The sequence below is a fragment of the Lynx canadensis genome, chromosome E2 (genome assembly GCF_007474595.2).
Source record: "Lynx canadensis isolate LIC74 chromosome E2, mLynCan4.pri.v2, whole genome shotgun sequence".
Classification (NCBI taxonomy): domain Eukaryota; kingdom Metazoa; phylum Chordata; class Mammalia; order Carnivora; family Felidae; genus Lynx; species Lynx canadensis.
In genome coordinates this window covers 5014850-5037501 of record NC_044317.1, presented here as the reverse complement: position 1 = coordinate 5037501, position 22652 = coordinate 5014850, and the positions used below count along the sequence as shown (strand labels likewise).

Below are 22652 nucleotides of genomic sequence, written 5' to 3'. Positions count from 1 at the left end.
TTTATCTCCTTAATTGTCTAATTGATTTCCTACTGGGTTGGTCAATCTATTTCTCATTGCAGTCATAAACTTTTATTTACTTCAGGAGACAGGAATTGGCTGGTTCACTTTTTTTCCATCATTTATAAAATTTGTTAGATTACAAGAGAGTTAAAGCCAGTGTGTCCATCCCTTTGAACTGTCATGAGAGTTTGTACATGTCTGTGCTCAGCCTCGACTCCATTTTCTCGCAGTTCTACAGAATATGCCTGCCCTTGACCCTGAACTTCTCTAGAACTATACCTGCCCTTGACCCTGAACTTCTCTAGAACTATGCCTGCCCTTGACCCTGAACTTCTCTAGAACTATGCCTGCCCTTGACCCTGAACTTCTCTAGAACTATGCCTGCCCTTGACCCTGAACTTCTCTCAGCTCCTGTTTTCCCATCCCTGTATCCCCAGCACAATATTTAAAATTTTTTTAATGTTTATTTATTTTTGAGACAGAGAGACACAGAGCATGAACGGGGGAGGGGCAGAGAGAGAGGGAGACACAGAATCGGAAGCAGGCTCCAGGCTCTGAGCCATCAGCCCAGAGCCCGACACGGGGCTCGAACTCACGGACCGCGAGATCGTGACCTGAGCCGAAGTTGGACACCCAACCGACTGAGCCACCCAGGCACCCCTCCCCAGCACAACATTTAGACTAGATGTTTAATAACTTCCAGTTAAATGGACACAAAGACTAATGAAGGAAAAAATTAGAATAACTGTCTCTGGTCCAAAAAAAAAAAGTTTCTGTGGAGGGAAAAATGTTAAAAGGAAAAACAACGTATTCAAGAAATGATTGCAGTGCTGTTATGAACAGCCTATTGTGATCCCCTAGCATGATACAATAGCTCTCACACTTTCTTGCAAATAACCAGATAATTGATCACAGTGTTAGTTGCAGTATTAGTCAAAACTCCCTTGTTGCTACTCATGGAACATTTAATTTAGATGTCTTAGGGAAAGGAGAAATTTATTAGCTCATAGAACTCACAAAATATGAGGGGAAAATTCTGGCTTCAAGGATGATTATTAAATGACTCGAGCAAGGCTGAAGAAACTCCATCTCTGTGGTATCTCAGCTCCGTGGTATCTTCTCCCTCGGGCTGACTTTCTCTGTGTGGTTGCAACAGATTTATGTCCCACCCCCTCCCAGTAAACAGAAAGAGAACTTCTTTTACCTCAGAGCGCTAAAGGAAGTAGGTGCTACAATTGCGTTTCAATCCTAGTGGCCTAACTTGGGTTATGCGCGCATCGCAAGATCATGGGAGCGGGAGGCCCCCCGATTGTCCAGGCCCGAGCCACACGACCATCCCTCGATCACGGCTAGAGTCAGCCCTACCTGAACTCCACCTGTGCGGAGAGTGAGGAAGGGGGGACGCCCCCAAGAGGAATCACAGCATAGGTCCGAGGGTAAGAGGAAGTGGACACTGGGAAGCCAAAGCAGCACGCAGCCGCTACCATTGTTGTGCGTGTCCGTAGTAACCCACGCCGGATGTTGGAGCCGGCAACGCTGTGAGGAATTCACAGCCCTGTTACATAGTAGCCATCACAGAACCACGCTCGGCCCCCACTTTGCTTCAAGCAGCAAAATCAGCTGTTGTTCAGGGACGAACCATGCCCGGGATCATACATGTTTTGGTAGCACTGAGAGGAAAACTGATTAGATCTTCTAGGCAAGCAGCAGTGAATTACGAATACAGGTGCCCCTTGAACAACACCGGTCTGTACTGTGTGGATAACATGTGGATTTCTCTCATTCAGTACAATACAATTCTCTACATGCGTTTTCTCTTCCTTATGATTTTCTTTTGTCTAGCTGGCGTTCTTGTAAGAATACAGTGTATAATATGTATCTAACATACAAAACCTGCGTTAACTTATTATGTTATCAGTAAGGCTTGCAGTCAACAGGAGGCTCTTAGCAGTTCACTTCTGGGGAGTCAAAAGTTATACGTAGATTTTCAGCAGCATGAGGGTTCAGCACCCCTAACCCATGCGTCGTTCAAGGGTTAACTATGAAGAGCCTTAAAATGTTTATACTCTGACTCAGTGTTTATACTCTGACTCAGTGATTCAAAAAAAAAATAGTCAAAATATATCAAAAGCTTCTTGAATAAAGATGTTCGTTGTAGGGGCACTTGGGTGGCTCAGTCGGTTAAGTGTCCAACTCTTGAGTTTGGCTCAGGTCATGATCTCACAGTTCGTGAGTTAAAGCCCAGCATCGGGGTCTGTGCTGACAGTGCAGAGCCTGCTTGGGATTCTTTCTCTCCCTCTCTCTGCCCCTCCCCTGTTCATGTTCTCTCTCTCTCTCTCTCTCAAAATAAATAAATAAAACTGAAAAAAATATTTTTAACAAAGGTGTTCATTGCAGTGTAATTTGAAATTGTCAGAAATGTTTACAGACTAGAAATAACCTAAAGTCCTAATGATAGAAGATGATGAAGTAAATTATATATTATGCATATCACTATGTTTTATGCAGCCCTTAAAATGATGTCAAGGAATGATACTGGTAAGTGATATTATGTGGGGAAAAGGACTAAGTTTGCCACAATCTCGTCAATATTCAAAAATACTCAAATTTCTTATTTTTAAGGCGTAATGCTTCCAAAATCATGCAACATTTTATTAGAAAAGTAAAAATGTTATACAAGTAATTAGACCCGGCGAGTGGCTACTGTTTGCCCAGAGACGCTCAGGAAAGATTTTGAAAATGGCCCAATTGATTGGCTTCATATGGTCCAAGCTGCAGAACTTACAGCAAATAGTAAGCCCAGTCCAACTTGTGGGTGATGATAAGGAGAAAGTCACTTACATGAAGCTGACGATTTTCCAGCTTCCAGCTGGAGCGGAGACGGAACTGATCTGGGCACAACCAGAATCCCCTCGATCTGGATTTGGTGTCAAAGTCTGTGTGCACTCAGCAGTTAGAGAACTGTGAGGACTTCCACTCTCCTGGAGCTCATTTCACAATATACACATGTATCAAATCATCATAAGTATACCTCCAACTTACACAATGTTATATGTCAACCGTATTTCAGTAAAGATGGGTGGGCGGAGGGGAACATTGTGAATAATCCTGTCCAAGGAGTGTATTAGCACCCCACTCGTTCTCTCAAATCTAAGAATTTTGAGCTTTCCAAACCATACAACAGAACTCCTACTCCTTAAGTTAGTAGCTCAGAGGCTCTTAGTTAAGAAACAACCAATTAAAGATGCCCTAGGGAGCCAGTGCCTTTTAAAAATACTGGGAAGTTTTGGGGACAGCTAGCATTGAGTTATTAAAATACACATTGTAAACTTCTGGCTTTAGAAGGGAATTCTAGATCCCTGCTGTGTTTTTGGTTTTTGCTTCCCACGGTGTTTCTTAATTCTTAGTTCGTATAAGCAATTGCCTTTGCAGCCATTGTACCGACAGGACTATTGACGCCTGGCAGGACCTTTTGTTTTTGTTATTGACGCTGATGCAACTTGAACTCTGTGAGTAATTAAGCAAACACTCCAAAATGGTTTAAGCAAATAAGGAAAATTAATGCCGTAATTAGCTAAAAAGTCCACAGGCAAGACTGGCTCCGGGCCTGCCACGATGAAGTGATCTAATACAATCACTGGGAAACATTTCTTTTCTTCCAGGGTTCAAGTCTGGTTCTATCAGTAGCTTGGCTTCTTTCTCAGATGGACTTCCCCACCCCACCCAGCTGTGATCCTGAGGTAGTTCGTCTAGCTCCCAGGCTAAAGGCTTCCAGACTCATTACCACAGAGACACAGAGCTTCTGTCTCCCAAGTGACAAACACAGGTCCTGAGCTCGGACGAGTCACCGTGTGCCCTTGGGATGGTATACGCTTGGTTGCTAGTTCCAATCCGGGCTCATCCCAAAAGTTGGCCAGGTGGACGGTGGGGAAAGGCAACCCAACCCCAACCACATGGGCAAAGAAGAAGTGATGGGTAGGTCCGCTGAGGAAATGTGGGGTGCTGCCTTACCAGAAAAATGGGGTGCTCTTGACCCAGGCAAGCAAATCCATCCCAGAGGCAATTTAAAGGCAGGGACTGGCGTTTCCCAACCACTGCCCCCCTCATCTTGGGGTCAGGGCCACTTGGTTAGCTGTTCTGTTTAAACATGGTAGCAGGAAAGCCGTCCAATATTCAAATGAAAGCTTATGTGCATTAAGGGAGGCTATGGTACAATATTGCTTGTGTTGCATTTATCAGATCATGGATTAAAATGCATTTTCCAAACTTAACGGAGCGTGAAAGACAAAAATGCCTACAAATGACACAAAAGAAAGGCGGTGCAAGTGACTCAACTCAGTTGGGATTTTTTTTCACCTGTAAAATGGGAACCTTAAATGCGCCTTAACACACTTGCTGGAAAGATTAAGTACAAAACCCAGTACCCAATGCCTGGCTATCAGGTCGTTCAGTCACTCTGAGTTCCGAGGGCCTCTGTCTTAGCCCGAGTCCCCTCATCAAACTTAGCCTCCTTTCCAGATCAGCTGGATGAGGCCACGATGAAATTAGATACACAGGTGTAAACATCAAACGTGCATTGCATACCCAAAGCCCAGAAGTGAAACAGTGTGGAATATATCAAACGTCCCTTTAGATAAGGACAGAACATAGATTCCACCCCCACGACCATGTCCAGTCTGTGAATCGGGACTGTCTCGTATTAGAGAGGTTCCAAAGGTATGGTTATACAAATGGGTGAGATCTGTGGGTGTAAGGGGGAGGCCGAGGAAGGACACGGGGCAGCCCCAACCTCACGACATCTTGTCTGTGCTTTTCCTCTATAGACTCTGGAAAACCCCAAGTATGAATTGATCATCGAGGCTCAAGACATGGCCGGACTGGACGTCGGATTAACAGGCACGGCCACAGCCACCATCATGATCGATGACAAGAACGATCACCCCCCAAAGTTCACCAAGAAAGAGGTAAGCGTCTGCGGCCCCAGCGCCCCTGCAGGTCGCGGCCATGGTCGCCGATCCGGGTTAATCCCATGCACCACCTGCAGCCCCCGGGGCTGGCTTCCAGTTGGCAAAATCGAAACGCTGCTTTGTGGGAGAGGGGGTGCCGTTTCGCCGGGACGTTTTCTCCTATTTGTATCTTCTGTGCGCGTGTGATGCTGAGAAGCGCTTTGTGAGAAGGGAGGCACTGAATCTCGTTAAAGTCTGCAAGAAAAGAGCTTCTAATGCCAAAGCGCCATCTTCGTGGTTTTATCGGTGTTATTTAGCGCTGAGTTAGGAGAGGCCCGTTGTGATTTTAGCATAACAATAAGGTTTTTTTTTTTCAGCAAGTACAGATTGAGAGGCCAGACAGAACAGCAGCAATAAGGTAGAGCAGATTTTCTTGGCAATAACGAGGTGGCCCAGGAGCTTATAAATAACAGCCGAGTTAGCTTGTCCAGGAGAGTCACTATTTACTCTCACTCCTTGTGCTTTTATGATTATGGATCATGGCTGCCGGTCCCCCTTTATTCCAGCGAAGCAGTGTTTGGGGGCAGGCTGAGTACACAGAATCGCATTCGGTTGCCGAATTTGTATCCAAACTAGGAAGTTATTTGCACCATGGCTTTGACGGAAATGGGCAAATGTCACGGCTCCTTTGGGGGTCAGGGTCAGAGCCAAAGATTCGACCCCCCACTTGCTGACCCAGAGCATCGAATCGGTAAAGACAGCCCTTGCCATTGGCAGTGGGGCCCTCCAACCTTCATCCATTGCCTCGTTGGACGGCGTGAGGTTGGTTTCGTTAACCACTTTTTGCCAGTAAGAGAGCTTCCTTTCAGCTCATAGAGTCTAGATAACTGCTCCAAGGTCATGGGCAGAGGAAGTGACAGAAATGGGATGCAAAATAGCTCCCAGTGAGGCATACAACTGCTCCCTGATGTGTGGTTGATGTTTCCACCCTCCCTGCCATTCAGAGAAAAGGCCCATGTCTGGATTTGCGGTTAACTCACCCCTCTGTCCAGAGTCCCAGGGCCACCCCAGATGGCTCAGAAGAGGGGGCGCTCCGGCTCCCCAGCCCCCTGTGCCCAGACACACATCACTCGTTCAGGGTGGAAATCTCCCCTTCTCCCGGTGGGGGGGTCTGGCCGCTCAGGAATCCAACCTCAACATGCCAGTGGCCAAAACAGCTAATGTGGCTTCATTCTACCGCTTTCCATGACATGTGCCTATGACTGCTCAAACAGATTGCTCACTATTCCCGGGGTGCCCAAACTGGTATCCCCCAAAAAAACTGGTTTCACGGGTTCCACCATTGTGGGGCAGGGGAAGACTTCAGGGTGAACTAGATGTGGGAAACACGGAGTTGAAGAGAAAGAAGGATTTCTTTTACTGCAGTACTTTGAGGTACCTTTAAAATGCTTTGTGTTTCTCTAAGAGGAGTAGAGTCTGTAGGGTTTTCCAGACCTTTCTGGCCCCAGGAATAACTGTTCCTGGGTGACCTCATTATGTCTCACTGAGCTGGTGTCCCATGGAATATTCACTGGGGATACTGGTTTATCTGCAGAATTTCTATTTCCAAAAAAGTCCTAAAGGCATGTTTTAATATTCAGTAGACACAGGAATGAAAATAACAATTGGATAATCCCAGTCTAAAGTAAGAAGGTCTATCAATGTTGCCAGGCATGTGAGACTAATTAGTTATCTCAGTGTAACCCTGAACGTAACACCCGTCACAAACTAAATGCCTTGAGTGAGAGATGTGCATTGTTGTCGATACCGCTGAATTCAAGGAAAACCTGAACATCATTCTTAAGTCGAGTAAGAGACCCTGAGTAGCCTCATGGAAAGTGGATTCACCTGTGGATGTCGGCAAAAGCACAGAACTTCTCTTTCAACGGACATTGGACAATAAGCTTGAGATGCCCACAGGGCGAAGGTGATGTCTCAACTCATACAAAAATAAAAGGGATGAAGTGAGAGGGACCGGTAGCCAGCGGGTACATGAAACGCTCCCTCTAGGACATCAGATGTCCCACAGGAGCCTTTGTCCAATGTTGGACAAATGAAATTCACAGTCAAATCTGCTAATGTGTTGCTGGAGACCGTATAACACAGAGGGGAAGAGGTGGTTCTGGAACCAGAACTAGATTCAAGTCCGGCCGTGGATACAAATCTGTCAACCACCTGTGTTCTCGTTTCTTCACCTGTTGCTGGGGCGGACGGCGGAGCCTATCTCAGTAGGTTCTTGTGACTGTTATGTGAGCCCGTGATGGAGAGCATTGAGATAGTGCGGGCCACCCACAGTTCTCTAGAGTGTCGGCGATGAGAAGAGTGGTAACAAGGCGGGTGGTGGTGAGGACAGTGCTGGGATAAAAGCCGTGAGGAAGGAAATGGTGGTGGGCAAGAGGATGATATCGTGGCGACGATGTTTCTAAAATGTAAAAGGTTGGGGCGCCTGGGTGGCTCCGTCAATTAAGCAGCCACCTCTTGATTTCAGCTCGGGTCATGCCAGTCCATGAGTTCGAGCCCCCTGTCGGGCTCTGCACTGGCAGTAGTCCCAGGCCAATGTGGTGACACCGTGGCATCACCAGTTTCCGGATTCCTCTTATCTTTCTTCTCTACCTTCTCCAAGGCTGCCTCACAATACAATAGGGTCACTGCAGCACCAGCCATCATGTCCACATACCAGGAAGAAAGAAACGGGAAGTGAGAAGGGCTAAGAAGGACTTGCTACCTAAGTAAAAATCTCCCCCAGAAAGCAACTTGGGCTTGTATGTCCTTAGCCTTCCTTATCTGTAAAGGAGCCCAAGAAATAACTCCATCTGTAGGTGGCATGTTCCAGTCTTGGACAATATAGAGATTGTTACTGAGAGAGGAAATACTTTAAAGGTTTTTTTAGAAAGCCAATTCTAGGGCACCTGGGTGGCTCAGTCAGTTAAGCTTTGGACACTTGATTTCAGCTCAGGTCGTGATCTCAAGGTTCGTGAGTTCAAACCCCGAGTCAGACACCATGCTGACGGTGCAGATCCTATTTGGGATTCTCTCTCTCTCTCTCTCTCCCTCTCTCCCTCTCTCCCTCTCTCCCTCTCTCCCTCTCTCCCTCTCCCTTTCTCTCCGCCCCTCCCCTGCTTGTGCTGTCTCTCAAAATAAATAAATAAACTTTTAAAAATATTTTAAAAAGAATTATATGTTATCTTTATTGACGTTGACATGGCAGTCCAAATCACAAGACATTTAAGTCTTCACCCAGGTGCTCCCTGGGTGATTCCCTCCTCTTCGTTCATTGGTTTCTCAAACAATCAAGTAGCTACTTTATTTCTTGGGTTGGAAGTGTACTTTTTCCTCTTAATCAACTGTCTGATGCAGAATGATGTCAGGATCACATCTATTTATTTCATTCCTTTGCCACTCCTGCTTCACATTCCATTAAGTATTTTGAATACCTTTTTTGAGATAGAAGTCCATACTGTAAAGCTCACCCTTTTAAAATGTATAATCATTGGCTTTTAGGAGACTCACAAAGTTTTGCAGCCATCACCACTATCTAATTCTAGAACATTCCATCACCCCAAAGAAACCCCATGCCCGTTAGCAGTCACTCCCCATCCCCATATCCCCACGACCCCTAACAACTACAAATCTTCCTTGTATTGCTATGGACTCACTCATACTGGAAATTTCGTATAAATTAAGCCATGCAGTATGTACCCTTTTGTGACTTGCTTCATTGACTCACCATGTTTTCAAGCTTCCTCTGTGTTGTAGCATGTATCAGGACTTCGTTCCTTTTTATGGCTGAATAATACTCCATTCTATGAATTTACAACATTTTGTTTATCCATTCATCCACTGATGGACATTTGGGCTGTTTCAATTTTTTTGGCTATTGTGAATAATGCTGCTATGCACATTCATGTACAATACACTAAATTTTTATCTGAATTTTCTCTCAATTCCCTAATAGTTAGAAAGAAAAAGAAGTTACCTATAATATTGTTCCAAATTGGGAGACTATAATTGCTTACCTGTTTTATTGAAACATTCCAAAATGTCTTTCTAAATTGCAATTAAGGGGTGCTTGGGTGGCTCAGTGGGTTAAGCATCTAACTCTTGGTTTCGGTGGAGGTCATGATCTTGCAGTTCGTGAGTTCAAGCCCCACATCGGGTTCCATGCTGACAGTGTGGAGCCTGCTTGGGATTCTCTCTCTGCCTCTCTCTCTCTTTCTCTCTCTGCCCTTCCCCAGCTCACTCTCTCTGTGTCTCTCTCAAAAATAAATAAAGTTTTTAAAAAAATAAATAGGGGCGCCTGGGTGGCTCAGTCGGTTAAGCATCTGACTTCGGCTCAGGTCATGATCTCACGGTTGGTGAATTCGAGCCCCACGTCAGGCTCTGTACTGACAGCTCAGAGCCTGGAGCCTGCTTCAGATTCTGTGTCTCCCTCTCTCTCTGCCCCTCCCCCACTCGTGCTCTGTCTCTCTCTGCCTCTCAAAAATAAAGAAATGTAATAAGAAAAAAAATCAAAAATAAATAAATAAATTACTATTAATACAGCTTAATCAATTTTACGGACTTCTTTTTTAAAAAGCATGTAACTTTTGTACAAAGAAGTACACAAATACTGAGTGATTTCGTTCGTTACAAGTCAAACACGAAACCCGTATCAAGAAATAGAGCATGATTAGCAACTCAGAAACTTCCTAAAACCCTTCTCAGTCGCCTGCCTAAACGTATATTGCTTAATCCCACATACTTGGAAGTTTCCTTGTTATTTCCTTTTATTGACATCTAGCTTAATTCCACTCTGGTGGGAAAACACACTGATATGATTATAGTCCTTTGCTATTTAGTGAGACTTGTTTTGCAACCCAGCATGTGATCAGATTTGATAAACGGCCCATGTGCACTTGAAAACAATGTGAAATCTACAGTTGTTTGAGTTATTAGTTGTTTACAGTTATTTTTGTTCAAATCTTCTATATATGTTGTCTGTTCATCTTTTTATTCTGTAAGTTCCTGAAAGAGTAGATACAATATCTGTTATTGTAGATATATCTATTTCTCCTGTTAGTTGCATCAAATTTTTCTTTGAGTATTTGAAGCTGTGTTATTAAGCGCATACAAATTTAAAATTATTATATCTTCCTGATGTTTTGGTCTTTTATTATTACAAAACTTACTCTCTACCTCTGGAAATGCTTTTTGCTTTAACATTTACCTCCTCTGGTAGTAAAATAACTACTGTAGCCTTCTTAAGGTTAGTGTCATCATGCTCTATTTTTTCCCATCCTTTCTTCTCTCAAGTTTTCTCTAATCTCATGTTAAAGTGTGTTTCTTATAAGCGATGTATATTTGGGTTTTGATTTTTTTTTCACTTCTGGTAATCCCAGTCTTTTTACTTGGATAAGTTTTTCCATTTACATGTAATGCAAAGACCATATATTTGAGCTTAAATCTACCAATTCTAATACTTATTTTCTGTCTGAGTACCTTCCTATAGTTATTTTTCTCTCATTTCTCACCTCTTTATTAATTAATCCATTATTTTTGTCATTTAATATCCTATAAATTATTTATTACACTTAATTTTCATATTCTTGTACTAGTTTCTGAGAAGTTGAAATATACACCCTCGACTTACAGAGTCTAATGTGAATTAGCATTTTTACCACTTATGGATTCTTCAAGGACTTTAGGGCAAGTAAATTTCCTTTACCCCACTCCTATATTTTAAGATATTGTTGTCATGTTTTAATACTACATGTTTTACATTTTACAAAAATATTATTTTATTTAATAAGCATTTATTCACCCTTTATATTATTACCTATTCCTTCATGTTTCTTTGCTTCCACATGGGATAATTTTCCTTCTGATTAAAGGATTCCTTTGTATTTTAAAAATAATGCAGGTGTGCTCGCTTCGGCAGCACATATACTAAAATTGGAACGATACAGAGAAGATGAGCATGGCCCCTGCGCAAGGATGACACGCAAATTCATGAAGCGTTCCATATTTTTATGGAAACCAATTTGACAATAAATTTCATATATTGAAAAAATAAATAAATTAAAAAAATAAAATAAAAATAGTGCAGGTATGATGGTGATAAATTCTCTCATTTATTATTATCATCTTTCTTGCCTGAATTTCTGATGTATATTTTCACTGGGCACAGAATCTCAGTTGATAGTTATTTTTGTGCAACACTTTCAAGGTGTCATTTCATTGACTTCATTAACATGTCAGTTAACATTTATTGAAAGGTCAGCTGTCAGTATTCCTTTCCTCTCCATTGACAGAAATGTGGCCCTTCCTCTGGTTGCTTTTAATAACATTTCTTTGCTTTTACTTTTCCACAGTTTTATCATGGCATAATGAGGTATCATTTAATTTGTTTTTATCATACTTGTTCCTTGTTCATAACTCTTCAAATATTTCTTTTGACCCATTTTCTCTTTTTCTTAGACTCTAACTATACATATATATTACCTTTCTATGCTTCTGTTTTCCCTCATTCTTTTCCAGTTCACAAATTCTCTCTTCTGCTATGTCTAATCTTTTATATCCATCTATTAAGTTCTTAATTCCATTTATTGTACTTTATTTTTTTAAGTTTATTTGCTTATTTTTTGACAGAGAGAAAGAGTACAAGTAGGGGAGGAGCAAAGAGAGAGAGGGAGAGAATCCCAAGAAGGCTCTGTGCTGTCAGCATAGAGGCAACACGGGGCTCGAACTCACAAACTGTGAGATCATGACCTGAGCTGAAATCCAGAGTTGGACGCTTAACTGACTGAGCCACCCAGGCACCCCCAATTATGGTACTTTAGATATAATTTCCATGAATTTATTTTGTAGATTAAAATTCTCTGCTTCAGTTTTGCATTTTATCTATTTTTTAAATATATAATACAGAGTTACTTTAAATTCAATGTCTGTTAACTCCAGTATCTAGATTCCTTCTAAATCTATTTCTATTTTCAGTATTTTTCACTTGCTTTTTTGGTCATGTGTTATGGTCCCTTGGCCTGCCTAGAATTTTTTTTTAACTCTGAATAACGCATGTGACAATTTTTTAAAGGCAATTTTGGACTCTGGCTGATGTTGTATTCTACCAGAAAGGATTTACTTTTACTTTCTGAAACCAGTAAGAGTAGAAAAAGATAACTTTAAATAAGTCTGGGATTGAGTTGGTTTATTGGGGAGTTTCAGTCTTTTATGAGGGCTAATCTACTTCCTGATTTCTTCTTGGTCTTCTGGGGTCCTGACTGCAAGTCTGGTACGTTTACAGAGGCTCTTCTTCCTCAGATCCCTAGCCTCGTGTCCCTGTGCCATTACAATTTAGAAAAGGCCTTCAGGGGAAAAGCTGATAGGATATTGGCCTCCCCTCACTGAGCTCGCTTCCCTCTCTGCACGATCCTGGACTCTCAATTTTGACTGCCTTGGGAGTTCCCCAGTGCTTTCACACAGGTGGAGTTTTTTTTGGGTGTTAAATACACACTCTCAAGTCATTGTAGATTTGAGGGTTGGTCTGGAAGAACTTTGCTCGGATTACCATCCACAAAGATTAGTCTTTTAATCTGAAGTATCAGGGAAAAGCAGTAGTTATGTGTATGGAATTCACTGTGGCACAAAACATCCTAACATCTTCATTAAAAATATGGATTGGGGGCCCTGGGTGGCTCAGTCGGTTGAGCGTCCGACTTCAGCTCAGGTCATGATCTCACAGTTTGTGAGTTCGAGCCCTGCGTCGGGCTCTGGGCTGACAGCTCAGAGCCTGGAGCCTGCTTCAGATTCTGTGTCTCCTCTCTCGACTCTTCTCCGGCTCATGCTCTTTCTCTCTCTCCTTCAAAAATAAATAAATATTTTAAAAAATACAGATGTTTTGAAGGGGCACCTGGGTCAGTTAAGTGTCCGACTCTTGATTTCAGTTCAGGTCATGATCTCACTGTCATGAGAGCGAGCCGCCTGTCGGGCTCTGTGCTGCGTATGGAACCTGCTTGACATTCTCTCTCTCCCTCTCTGCTTCTCTCTTCTCTCTCGCTCTCTCTTTCTCAAAAAAAAATATGGATTGAAAAACTATAATGAAATAGTTTGTCAGGGCACTCATCCTCCCATTCTATTTGCTTCGCAATCAACTCATTTTAGTGAAAAGGTTAAATAACTTTTGTGTCTCTTCCTTGATATTCGTAATCAAGAAGTGACTCGAACGACAAGAGACTTGAACTAACCGCATGATCCGTGGCCGGGTTTACTCTCTGATCCCCCCACTCTTGAACTGATGTGACTCTCTGGAGTCTCCTTTATTCTTTTGGATCTTCTCCTTCGTTTTTGGTTGTTTGGTGGTTAAGAAATGCCTTTGTGTGCCTTCTTTCACCGAAAGTCTATTTAAAATGAGTGTATTTAGGGGCGCCTGGGTGGCGCAGTCGGTTAAGCGTCCGACTTCAGCCAGGTCACGATCTCGCGGTCCGTGAGTTCGAGCCCCACGTCAGGCTCTGGGCTGATGGCTCGGAGCCTGGAGCCTGTTTCCGATTCTGTGTCTCCCTCTCTCTCTGCCCCTCCCCTGTTCATGCTCTGTCTCTCTCTGTCCCAAAAATAAATAAAAAAACGTTGAAAAAAAAAAATTTAAAAAAAAATAAAAAAAAAATGAGTGTATTTAGGGACACCTGGTGGCTCCATTGGTTAAGCGTCCAACTCCGGCTCAGGTCATGATCTCACGTTTCGTGAGTTCAAACCCCATGTCAGACTCCATGCTGACAGTACAGAGCCTGCTCGGGATACTCTGTCTCTTTCTCTCTCTGCCACCCTCTCACCGCCTGAGCTTGCTTGTTCTCTCTCTCTCTCAAAAATAAGTAAATGAATGAACTTTTAAAAAAAAATCAAGTGAATATATTTATCTACTCCTCCAGTATTCCATGCACCGTAGTTGAGTGCTCTCGATCAGTCTCTCCTCCCATAAGAGTATACTTCCCTTTGGAGAGCCCTTTAAAATCAGATGTGCCTGTGTCTTAACACGGACCACATAATTATACATTCTGCTTGCTCAAAAGAGATTAATCCAGAAAGCCAACCACATATTGCTTAGAAGATCAAACCCATTTCAATTATCTGACTCAAATAACTTTTCTGGAAGGTGGAGTCCAAGGCATTTTAACAACCCGCTAAATCTTTAAAGATGATTAAATGTTATTCCAAATAGCCCGTCTTCCCTCTTCCCATGAAGCTTTTTATAGCCATCGTGGTGAACTGCGTGAGACTTTTTTCTGTGACGCCGGGAAATCACATATCTGACAGTTTTCTAAGCGTCTGAAGTTTTAAATAACACCAAACATACACTATTGGGATTTTCATCCCCTGCTTTGTGCAGGGCGATGGGAGTGGGGCGGGAATCCCAACCTGTCGGGAAATGGAATATTTGGAGAAAATAGAACAGTGTAACTTCAGTGCACGGGTACCACCGATTCCCAGCTGTACAAACAGTAACATCACTTCTGATGACATCAGTTCCTGGTCCATCGCTGTCTGGGCCAACACCTTGTCCAAGGACTCCAGAGGCCATCTACTGCGAATTGCTTTTCCAACTTCCCATCACATAATTAACGAGGGGTTACCTGCAAAACAGCCAATACCCAGCATCCCCCATGTATCTTCACTTGGAGAAGGTGAGTTCACTGCTTTCTTCCCCTGCACCAAGGTCATAGAAAAACATGAAATCATCCGCTGAATCTCCCAGTGTTCCAATGTCACAAGTCCTGGAAACAGCAGGTCTACAGCTGGATTTCTTGACTAAAAGAGAGTGAAGGGAAACATTTGTACAACGGGAGGCATGCTCTATAAATAGAAACCATCATCCAAACAGGGTAGTCCAGCTAAGGAAAAGGGTGCTGTGTGCTTTCCTGAATTGAATTGTTCACGGACAGCAGGGTGAGGAATCTCGCGTTGTCGAAAATGCCCATGCCGATTCAAAACTGTGTGAGTGATGTCAAAACATCTGGACTTTTTAAAGTGAAAAAAATGTAATCTGCCCTGTGGCTGGTTCTTCAAGTCTCTTGTAGAGGTAGACCAGACAGCCAGATGATTTATTGCATTAATCACTCTTTCATAATTATATTCATGATGTGTTGATCCCCACCATCCCTGTGCGAACCTCTGTGCACATTCCATGCTTCTGCTAACCCTCTGGTTATGCTCCGAGGGTCAGCGCAACTCAGTGGCAATAAAAGCAATTTTTTACTACAGCTGGCGGAGTCTCACCACGGGGCCACTGCAGAGCACAGTGGCCTCCGAAGACTTCATCCATCTGCTTCTATTCAAATGCAACATCTCACACGAAGAGCAACAAACACAAAGCTATAAAACATACATTTTGTAACTCTAAGAATACGACATTACTACACCTCCATACGTGGCTTTGCAGAATGAGAACTTAACTGTTCAAAAACAGAAAGCCCAGGGCCACAAAAACGGCACGTGATGGAGAAGTGAATTATCCACGCCCCCACGGCACATGGCGGCCGTTTTGTTCTGGACAGTGTCAGAAATAAGATCATTGGGTCTTATGCGTGGGTGGTTTTACATACCGTCCACCCCGTCACAGCCTCCTCTCCTCTCAGGCCACACGGAAGCCCTATTTCTTCCCCCAAAACGTCACGCTTTGGCATATGCCTCCGCACCGCCGCACATTCTGTTCCCGTCTCCCTGGAATGCCTTGCTCCTCTGTATCCGGAAGACTCCCAGTTTATCCTTCAACACCCAAATTATGAATCCCCCGGGAAGGCTGCTGCTTCCTCCTTCTTGTTCCCACAGACACGAGGCATATCCTGCGGCGTGGTGTTATCACGTCACCTCGTCCCCGTGCACTCATACAATATCTCGTAATACCGTCTAAACGCTTTGGTGTTTTGGCAGGACGTCATTTTCATCATTGCCTAGAGGACAAAGCGTAGGGGCGACATCAAATGTGTAATTAGAGACGAGCTTACACTTCATACAGCAGATACCTATTTCAGTCTCTTGTTTCTATCTCGGCTTCTAATATGCCATTAAACATTCTTCTGTTCCATATCGTATAGTGTTATATGTATGCTAGTCTGTGCTGTCATGTATTATCCCATATGTATTCTATTCCCATATGTGCACATCCTATCTGTACACATCTTATCCCTAACATAATAGGTAATATCGACCTTCCAATGTGCCATATAATTAGATGACTTACTTGCTTTTGGCATTCTCCCCAAATGAGAATATAAACTCCACAAGAGAGGACATTTGTCTCTTCTGTTCTCTGTTCCGGCCCCAGCACCCAGCCTGGCCTGGAGTATATGACCAAATAAGAGGTGAATGAGGGGACAAATTATAAATGGTCGGCAGCAAGCAGCAGAGGCCATCAAAAAATTAAAAAGTCATGTTGTCGAGGGGACGTTTGAAAGAATCCCACCCAGCCCCCTGGTTTTAGAGATAAGGGACACCGCTCAAGGCCAATAGCAGATCCCAGGCCCATCTGGCTGTGGCGCACGTGGCTGTTACCAGTGAAAAAGTCAGGGCCCTACGGTGACACAGAAGTCACGAGCAATCCTGAGGTGTATCGTTTTACCGTGGTTCACTGAGAGCCAAGAGGGTTGGAGTTAAATTCCTTCCCAGAAGTGAATAAATGAATCTACATAGACTGGAGGGCACCCTGAAGGTTCTTCTCTACCCATCAAGGAAAGAGAGAGAGAGAGAGAGGGAGACAGGGAGGGCTGGGGAGGAAGAGAAAGGCAAGCCCGGTGTTAGTAAATAATGCCTAAGGGAATCATTAGAGTGGGGACAGGCTCACCTTATTCTGTGAACTTACAAACAAGAAGGAGAGAAAATATCCCACAACTCCAGACTGGCGTATGGGCTCATTGTTCGAAGTGGGATTAGACGAAATGATCCAGAATTGATTTTCATATAGTCACTTCTTTCCAAACTAAAGTCTGTTTCTGTTATAGACTGAATAGCCATTTCCCCCCTGTTGGAAGCATTGTATTTTGCTGTCGGCCTGCTCACATCTAAGAAGACAGGGATTTATGCGAAGGATCTTCTTCAGCCTGTGGTACCTGAATGTGCCTAGGCTTGCATATTACACCCATAACCTTATATGGTTGCTTTTCAAAGTGCATTGATTGATTGATTCATTCATTCATTCATTCATTCACCAGCACATCCATCAGGCATGAGTTCCATGCTTCCTCTTTGCCAGGCAGTATATTAGGCTGAGATACAGTGCAGTGAGCACAACATCGTCCCTGACCTTGTGATGTTATGGTCTAGAATGGGGACAGCGAGTCAGAAAATAGCTTTGGATGGCCCTTAGTGACAAGATGGAATGGGGTGAAATCACCCCAGAGGGGGACAATGTGGGCACCTACCGTGACGTTCAGGGAGGTCTCCTCAGAGAAGGCAACATTTACGATGACTGTGTTAGTGTCCGGGGGCTGTGTGGCTTGAACAGTAGACAGTTATCCTCTCACAGTTCTGGAAGCCAGAGTCCAAGATCAAGGTGTCTGCAGGGTGGTTCCTTCTGAGGGAGAGTCTGTTCATGCCTGTCTCTCAGCTTTGGTGGTTTGCTGGCAATCTATGTTGTTTATAGGCCCACAGATTTATCACCTGATCTCTGCCCTCATCCGCGCATAGCCTTCTCCCTGTGTGCACATCTGTGTCTAAATTTCCCCCCTTTGTGAGGACTGGTCTCCCGCTCTAATACCCCATTCTAACTTGGTCACCTCTGTGAAGACCCTGTTCCCAAGTAAGGTCACATTCTCAGATACTGCCGGTTGTGACTCTACCATATCTTTTTTGGGAGACAGAAATCAACCCAGAACAGTGAGATGCAGGGGTGGGGATGCGGAGGGTCCCTGTGAAGCCCACGGTTCTGGGAAGAGCGTGTCATGTTTGTGGAAGTGAGAGCCGTGCAGTGTGGCTGGAACAGCATGAGGCAGGACAGAGACTGGACAGGATGACAAGGGCCAGATCAAGACTGAGAACCCTAAGAATATTGTTCCACAGGCACATCGCTGGTCAGGAGACTGCTAGGGAGGATGTCTCTTGTAACACATGACCCCCCCCCCATTCCTAGATCCTCAGGTAGGGAACAAGTACCAACCCAGGGACCCGCATTGTTAGGCGCTGACATAGTTGCCCACACTCCACGAACCTGCTGCCTAGACATTCCAGTGCAGAGACTGTGACAGTCACCCTGGCGCAGATGAGAAAGCTCAGGCTGAGCGAGATGATTCCTTCCCAGGGTCACGGGAGAACTAGATATTGAGATTCCAAGCTTTGCATCTCCTTTTCCCTTGCAAACTCGAAGAGATGTCTTTCTTTGTTGGAGCAGGCTTCCCATCAGCAACAGCAAATGCGCAACGAGGCATCTGAGTCAAAGGCAAGACTGATCATTCCATCAAGTTGTGCCTGTCTAACACCCCTTGGACCCGTGCTTTCATCCTCTGTCGTTAAATGAGCATCTGGAAGCCAGTGCACACACCTGGAAGTGCTTGTTCTGTGCCAGGCAGGATCCAAGAGCTCTACCTACGCACCGTCGTTCATTCCTTCTGCCAGCCCCGAGATGGGTACTGTAATTACCACACCCACTTCATGGGTGTGGAGACTGAGGCTCCGAGAGCTGGAGAACTTGCCCAGAGTCTATGTCTATGCTCTCAACCCCACCCTAAGCTGCTTCTGTGCTGTAAACGGGTTAACAGCCTGCCATGTGGTGCCAGGAGACCCAGTCCTCAGAGCACTTCTGCCCGATTCCGCCTGGATGTTCTGTTTCTATTTCATGGTCTTGCCCTTAGGGTCTGCTCTCTGGGACGCCTTACCAGGGCCATTCAGGGAGTGTCCATCCGGTTTTTCTCATTGCACCTGTGCCCCAGGGCCTTGCCAAAGAACAGTGCGTATAACCTCCGGTCTCAGCGCTGCTTGAACTTTTCGAGCGTCGCCTCACTTCCTCACCTGCCTCTCCATTCACATCAGGACAGTGTTTGGGGAGGCACCTGGTGGCTCAGTCAGAATGTGACTCTTGATCTCAAGGTCATGAGTTCGAGCCCAGTGTTGGATGTAGAGCTCACTAAAATAAAAATAATAATAATACAGCACACACACAAACACACACACAGACACACACACACAGAATTCTCTCCTGGGCTCACCACGGTAAGTCTAAGCTACTCCTTCCCCTCTGGTTTCTTCAAATTAAAAAAAAAAGGGGGGGGGGAGTTTTCTAATAGCCAACGAATTTGAACAGCAGGTCTGTACCTTTACTTTGCTAGGTCCAGGGGCAAATCTAATAATTACCTCTTATGAGCGCACAAAAAAATGGTATTATCCATAAAACCACCCTTTTTAAGCTAAGAGTTACTATGTGTTGAACCATAAAACACTGTTCTAAAGGCCGTAGGGATCATGAATCATTTCTCACAATAGCCTTATGACTGAAGGACTCCCATTACCCCCATTTCATAGATGAGGAAACTGAGGCACAGGAAAGTCAAGAAACATGCCTGACGTTACAGCATGGTGGGGCAGGGATGCCACCGTGGGTTGGCTGGTTACAGAGCCCAGCTCTCAGCCTCTATGCTGTACCCACTTTCTGAGTTTCTGCACACGGTTCTGGCTCTATGGGATTCAGAAATAAAAGAAGCCAGGCCCCCGACAAGCCATCCTTCTATTAGAGACCTCACCAACAAGGCCAAGTGCTCTCTGTTGACCACAGCAACATTCCTGGAAAGACGTCGGGAGTTCCAGTTTGTATACACGCGTGTGCGCATCTGACTTGAAATCTTCCTGCATTGCTGTCGATAGCTTATAATGGTGCAGCGATTATTAAATCCCACGATTGAAATCCAGGTTTGGCTCACTGGAGATTTCAGGGAAAGGCCTATAAAGCAAGAAAAACTTGGGTTCATTAATGAGGGTCATTTTTATCCTAGTCTGTCATCTCTGATAACAATTTTTAAATCTTTTAAATTTATTACTGTCGTTACCGCCGTTCCGTAGTCATTAATGAGCTAATGTGCTTCTTCAAGTTCACCAGTCCTTGTGCACTTGGCATACTTGTTCTGAGTTACCAGGGTTGCAGGTGGCCTCAGCTCTTTCATTCACCGCGTGCTAATCCAACACAGTGGGGCTGAAGGCTGAGGATTTGAATACGATGGGCGAGCCCTGGTCTTCTCGAGGCTTAGCAGGGAGGACCTGTGACATTAAAGCGCCACAAGAGGGATGCGTCCCACGGATGCGTTCTGAGAGCTTCAGGACCATGACCTCGTCTGGGATTTGGAAAAGTGAGGGCACAAAGTAATGTCTCCCCTTTTACGTCTTAAACTTTGCTAACTAAAGCGAGGAGAGATGGTGTCGGGGATGGGATAGCTCTCACATGGGCAAAGCACTCAGCGTGTGCAAATGCCCTGAGGCATACAAGAGGCATTTGAGGGGCTGAGAGGAGGAGTCCGGGCTAGCTGGTACAGCATAAACACAGGGATGGGCTGGAGAGATGGCCCACCCTTCATGGGTCTGTTGTCCCAGCGACAGGCCCGGGGCGGCCATGAACTTCCCTTAAGCTCCCCCACATGCCCCAGTCAGAATTAACTGGCTCTCTCACTGGTGCCTCTCCAAACATTCTGCTCCTGCCCCAGTCACAGAATGCTTCCCAGCATGAGTGGGACCAGCAGTGTAGGCATCCGTTTCTACCTCCTCCAGACTGGAGTTCTCTGCGGGCAGACACAGCTTCATTTGTCACAGTCTCCCCGTTCAGCCACAGAGCAATGTACACAGAGGGACCGCAAAGAATATTTGTTGCATTAAATCAAATCTAACAAACAGCGCTCTTTCCCAGCAGCTCGGCAGATAGGAACAGATGCCCTTGCTAATCGCCCCTGGATGCATGGTTTAACACAGGTTCAATTCGGCGCTGTAGATCTATATGTCAGAGCCAGAACCAGTTAGCTGTCTGGTTCATAACAGCCAAGCACTGGCCTCCCACAAGATGGGCACTGGGCCTTGTCGCTCAGAGCACAGCCTCAACAAACCCCGGCAAATTGAATTGACCACTTGTACCTGCCTCGTACAGAAATGGTCAAAATATCATTTCCCTTCAGCTCTGGGAAATTGAAAAGACAAATCAATTAGAGTGAGGCTGAGACTCGAGACTCACTCTTCCTCGAGCAAATCTGCTTCTAGTTCCCCAGGGTTAAAGAGCCTCTGCTCGCGCCCATTTTGTCGTCGAAGGGCAGAAACCCACTTCGAACGAACGTGAGCAGGTCCTAGAGTGTGTCGGCCCCCTTCACAAGGTGATGAGCGGGACTCATCACTGGGGACCCATCACCGGGCATGGTGTTGGCACTCGTTACCGGAAAATGCATTCGCACTCGCCACTGGGGAAGTCTCCGGGCTTTCCGACTCCAGGGCTCAGAGAGCATCATCAGAACACCGTCTAGATACCCCTCCATCCCTAAGCTGTGCTCGTCTCTCTCGGTTGCCTTTCTTCTCTGGTGGGCTGTCTCCTCATGGCAGGTGCGATGGCCTCTGGTGGCCCTAAGCTCATGTCCCCATGGTTTATGTACGAAGAAAGACACACATACCCTCCTGCCCAGATCAAAAGGCTAATCTCCTAGAAAGACTTTGATTGCTTGTACTGGGTCGCAAGGCCACCTCAGGCCAGACTCTGAGGGCCAGGGAACGATGAGATGGCTGGCCCGTCCCAGGTCACGGGCTCACCTCCGAGGAGGAAAAGCGAGGACCATGTTGATCGCACCAATGTGACCCCCTGGGATGAGGAGATAGTTCCCCAAAGAGACGAATGTCCGCACGTAGACATTTTCCGTCCACTCCAGGAACTGTTTGAAAGGGAGGCAGTTACCGCGGGCTGCTCAGCACAAGCAGGGGTGCTGAGGCCGCCTTGCCCAGCTTTGCAAGAGTTGTCTGGGCATCTCCTCCTGGCTCTACGTGCGGTGACATCGCGCTGGCAGCTTGAAGCCGGCCGTGGTGGAGGTGGGACACGGGCTCCGAACCAGGCCTTGGTTTCCTGAAGAGTCTGCTGTTAGACGTTTACCAGCGCCCCGCCGTAAGCTGTCGTGGGCCCCACCTAAATAAAACGTGTGTGTGCGCGCGCCTGCCCTTGAAATCGGAAGGACGAGCCCCTGGTTCTCTCCAAAGATCCACGGTCTCAGGACGCACTTACTTCTTCCAGACTGGTTCATCAGCGTCTGTGTTCTGAAGTCCAGATGCCCATGTGTTTAAAGGATGGCCCTTCCACACCTGGACAGGGGGTCTACACCCCGGACAAGGGGTCCACACCCTGGACATTGGGTCCACACCCCAGACAGGGGGTCCACACCCTGGACAGGGGGTCCAGACAGGGGGTCCACACCCCGGACAGGGGTCCACACCCCGGACAGGGGTCAAGACCGGGGGTCCGCACCCCGGACAGGGGGTCCGCACCCAGACAGGGGGCCCACACCCCAGACAGGTCTACACCCTGGACAGGGGGTCAAGACAGGGGTTCTGCACCAGGACAGGGGTTCCGCGCCCAGACAGGGGGTCCACACCCCAGACAGGGGTCTACACCCTGGACAGGGGGTCAAGACAGGGGGTCTGCACCTGGACAGGGGGTCCACACCCCGGACAGGGGGTCAAGACCGGGGGTCCGCACCCCGG

General features: G+C 45.7%; 1 protein-coding gene and 1 non-coding gene across 2 annotated transcripts in view; both read left to right on the top strand.

The window, feature by feature from the left end:
* The window catches only part of CDH13 (cadherin 13), a 1031871-nt gene that overhangs the window by 879214 nt on the left and 130005 nt on the right, over window positions 1-22652 (top strand). Inside the window, exon 8 of the mRNA XM_030298915.2 lies at window positions 4827-4967. Within this exon, the coding sequence (XP_030154775.1) occupies window positions 4827-4967 (141 nt within the window). The remainder of the gene's footprint in view (window positions 1-4826; window positions 4968-22652) is intronic.
* LOC115503606 lies at window positions 10890-10996 on the top strand. Its single transcript, XR_003965441.1, has one exon. It is a non-coding gene; the product is annotated as a U6 spliceosomal RNA (small nuclear RNA).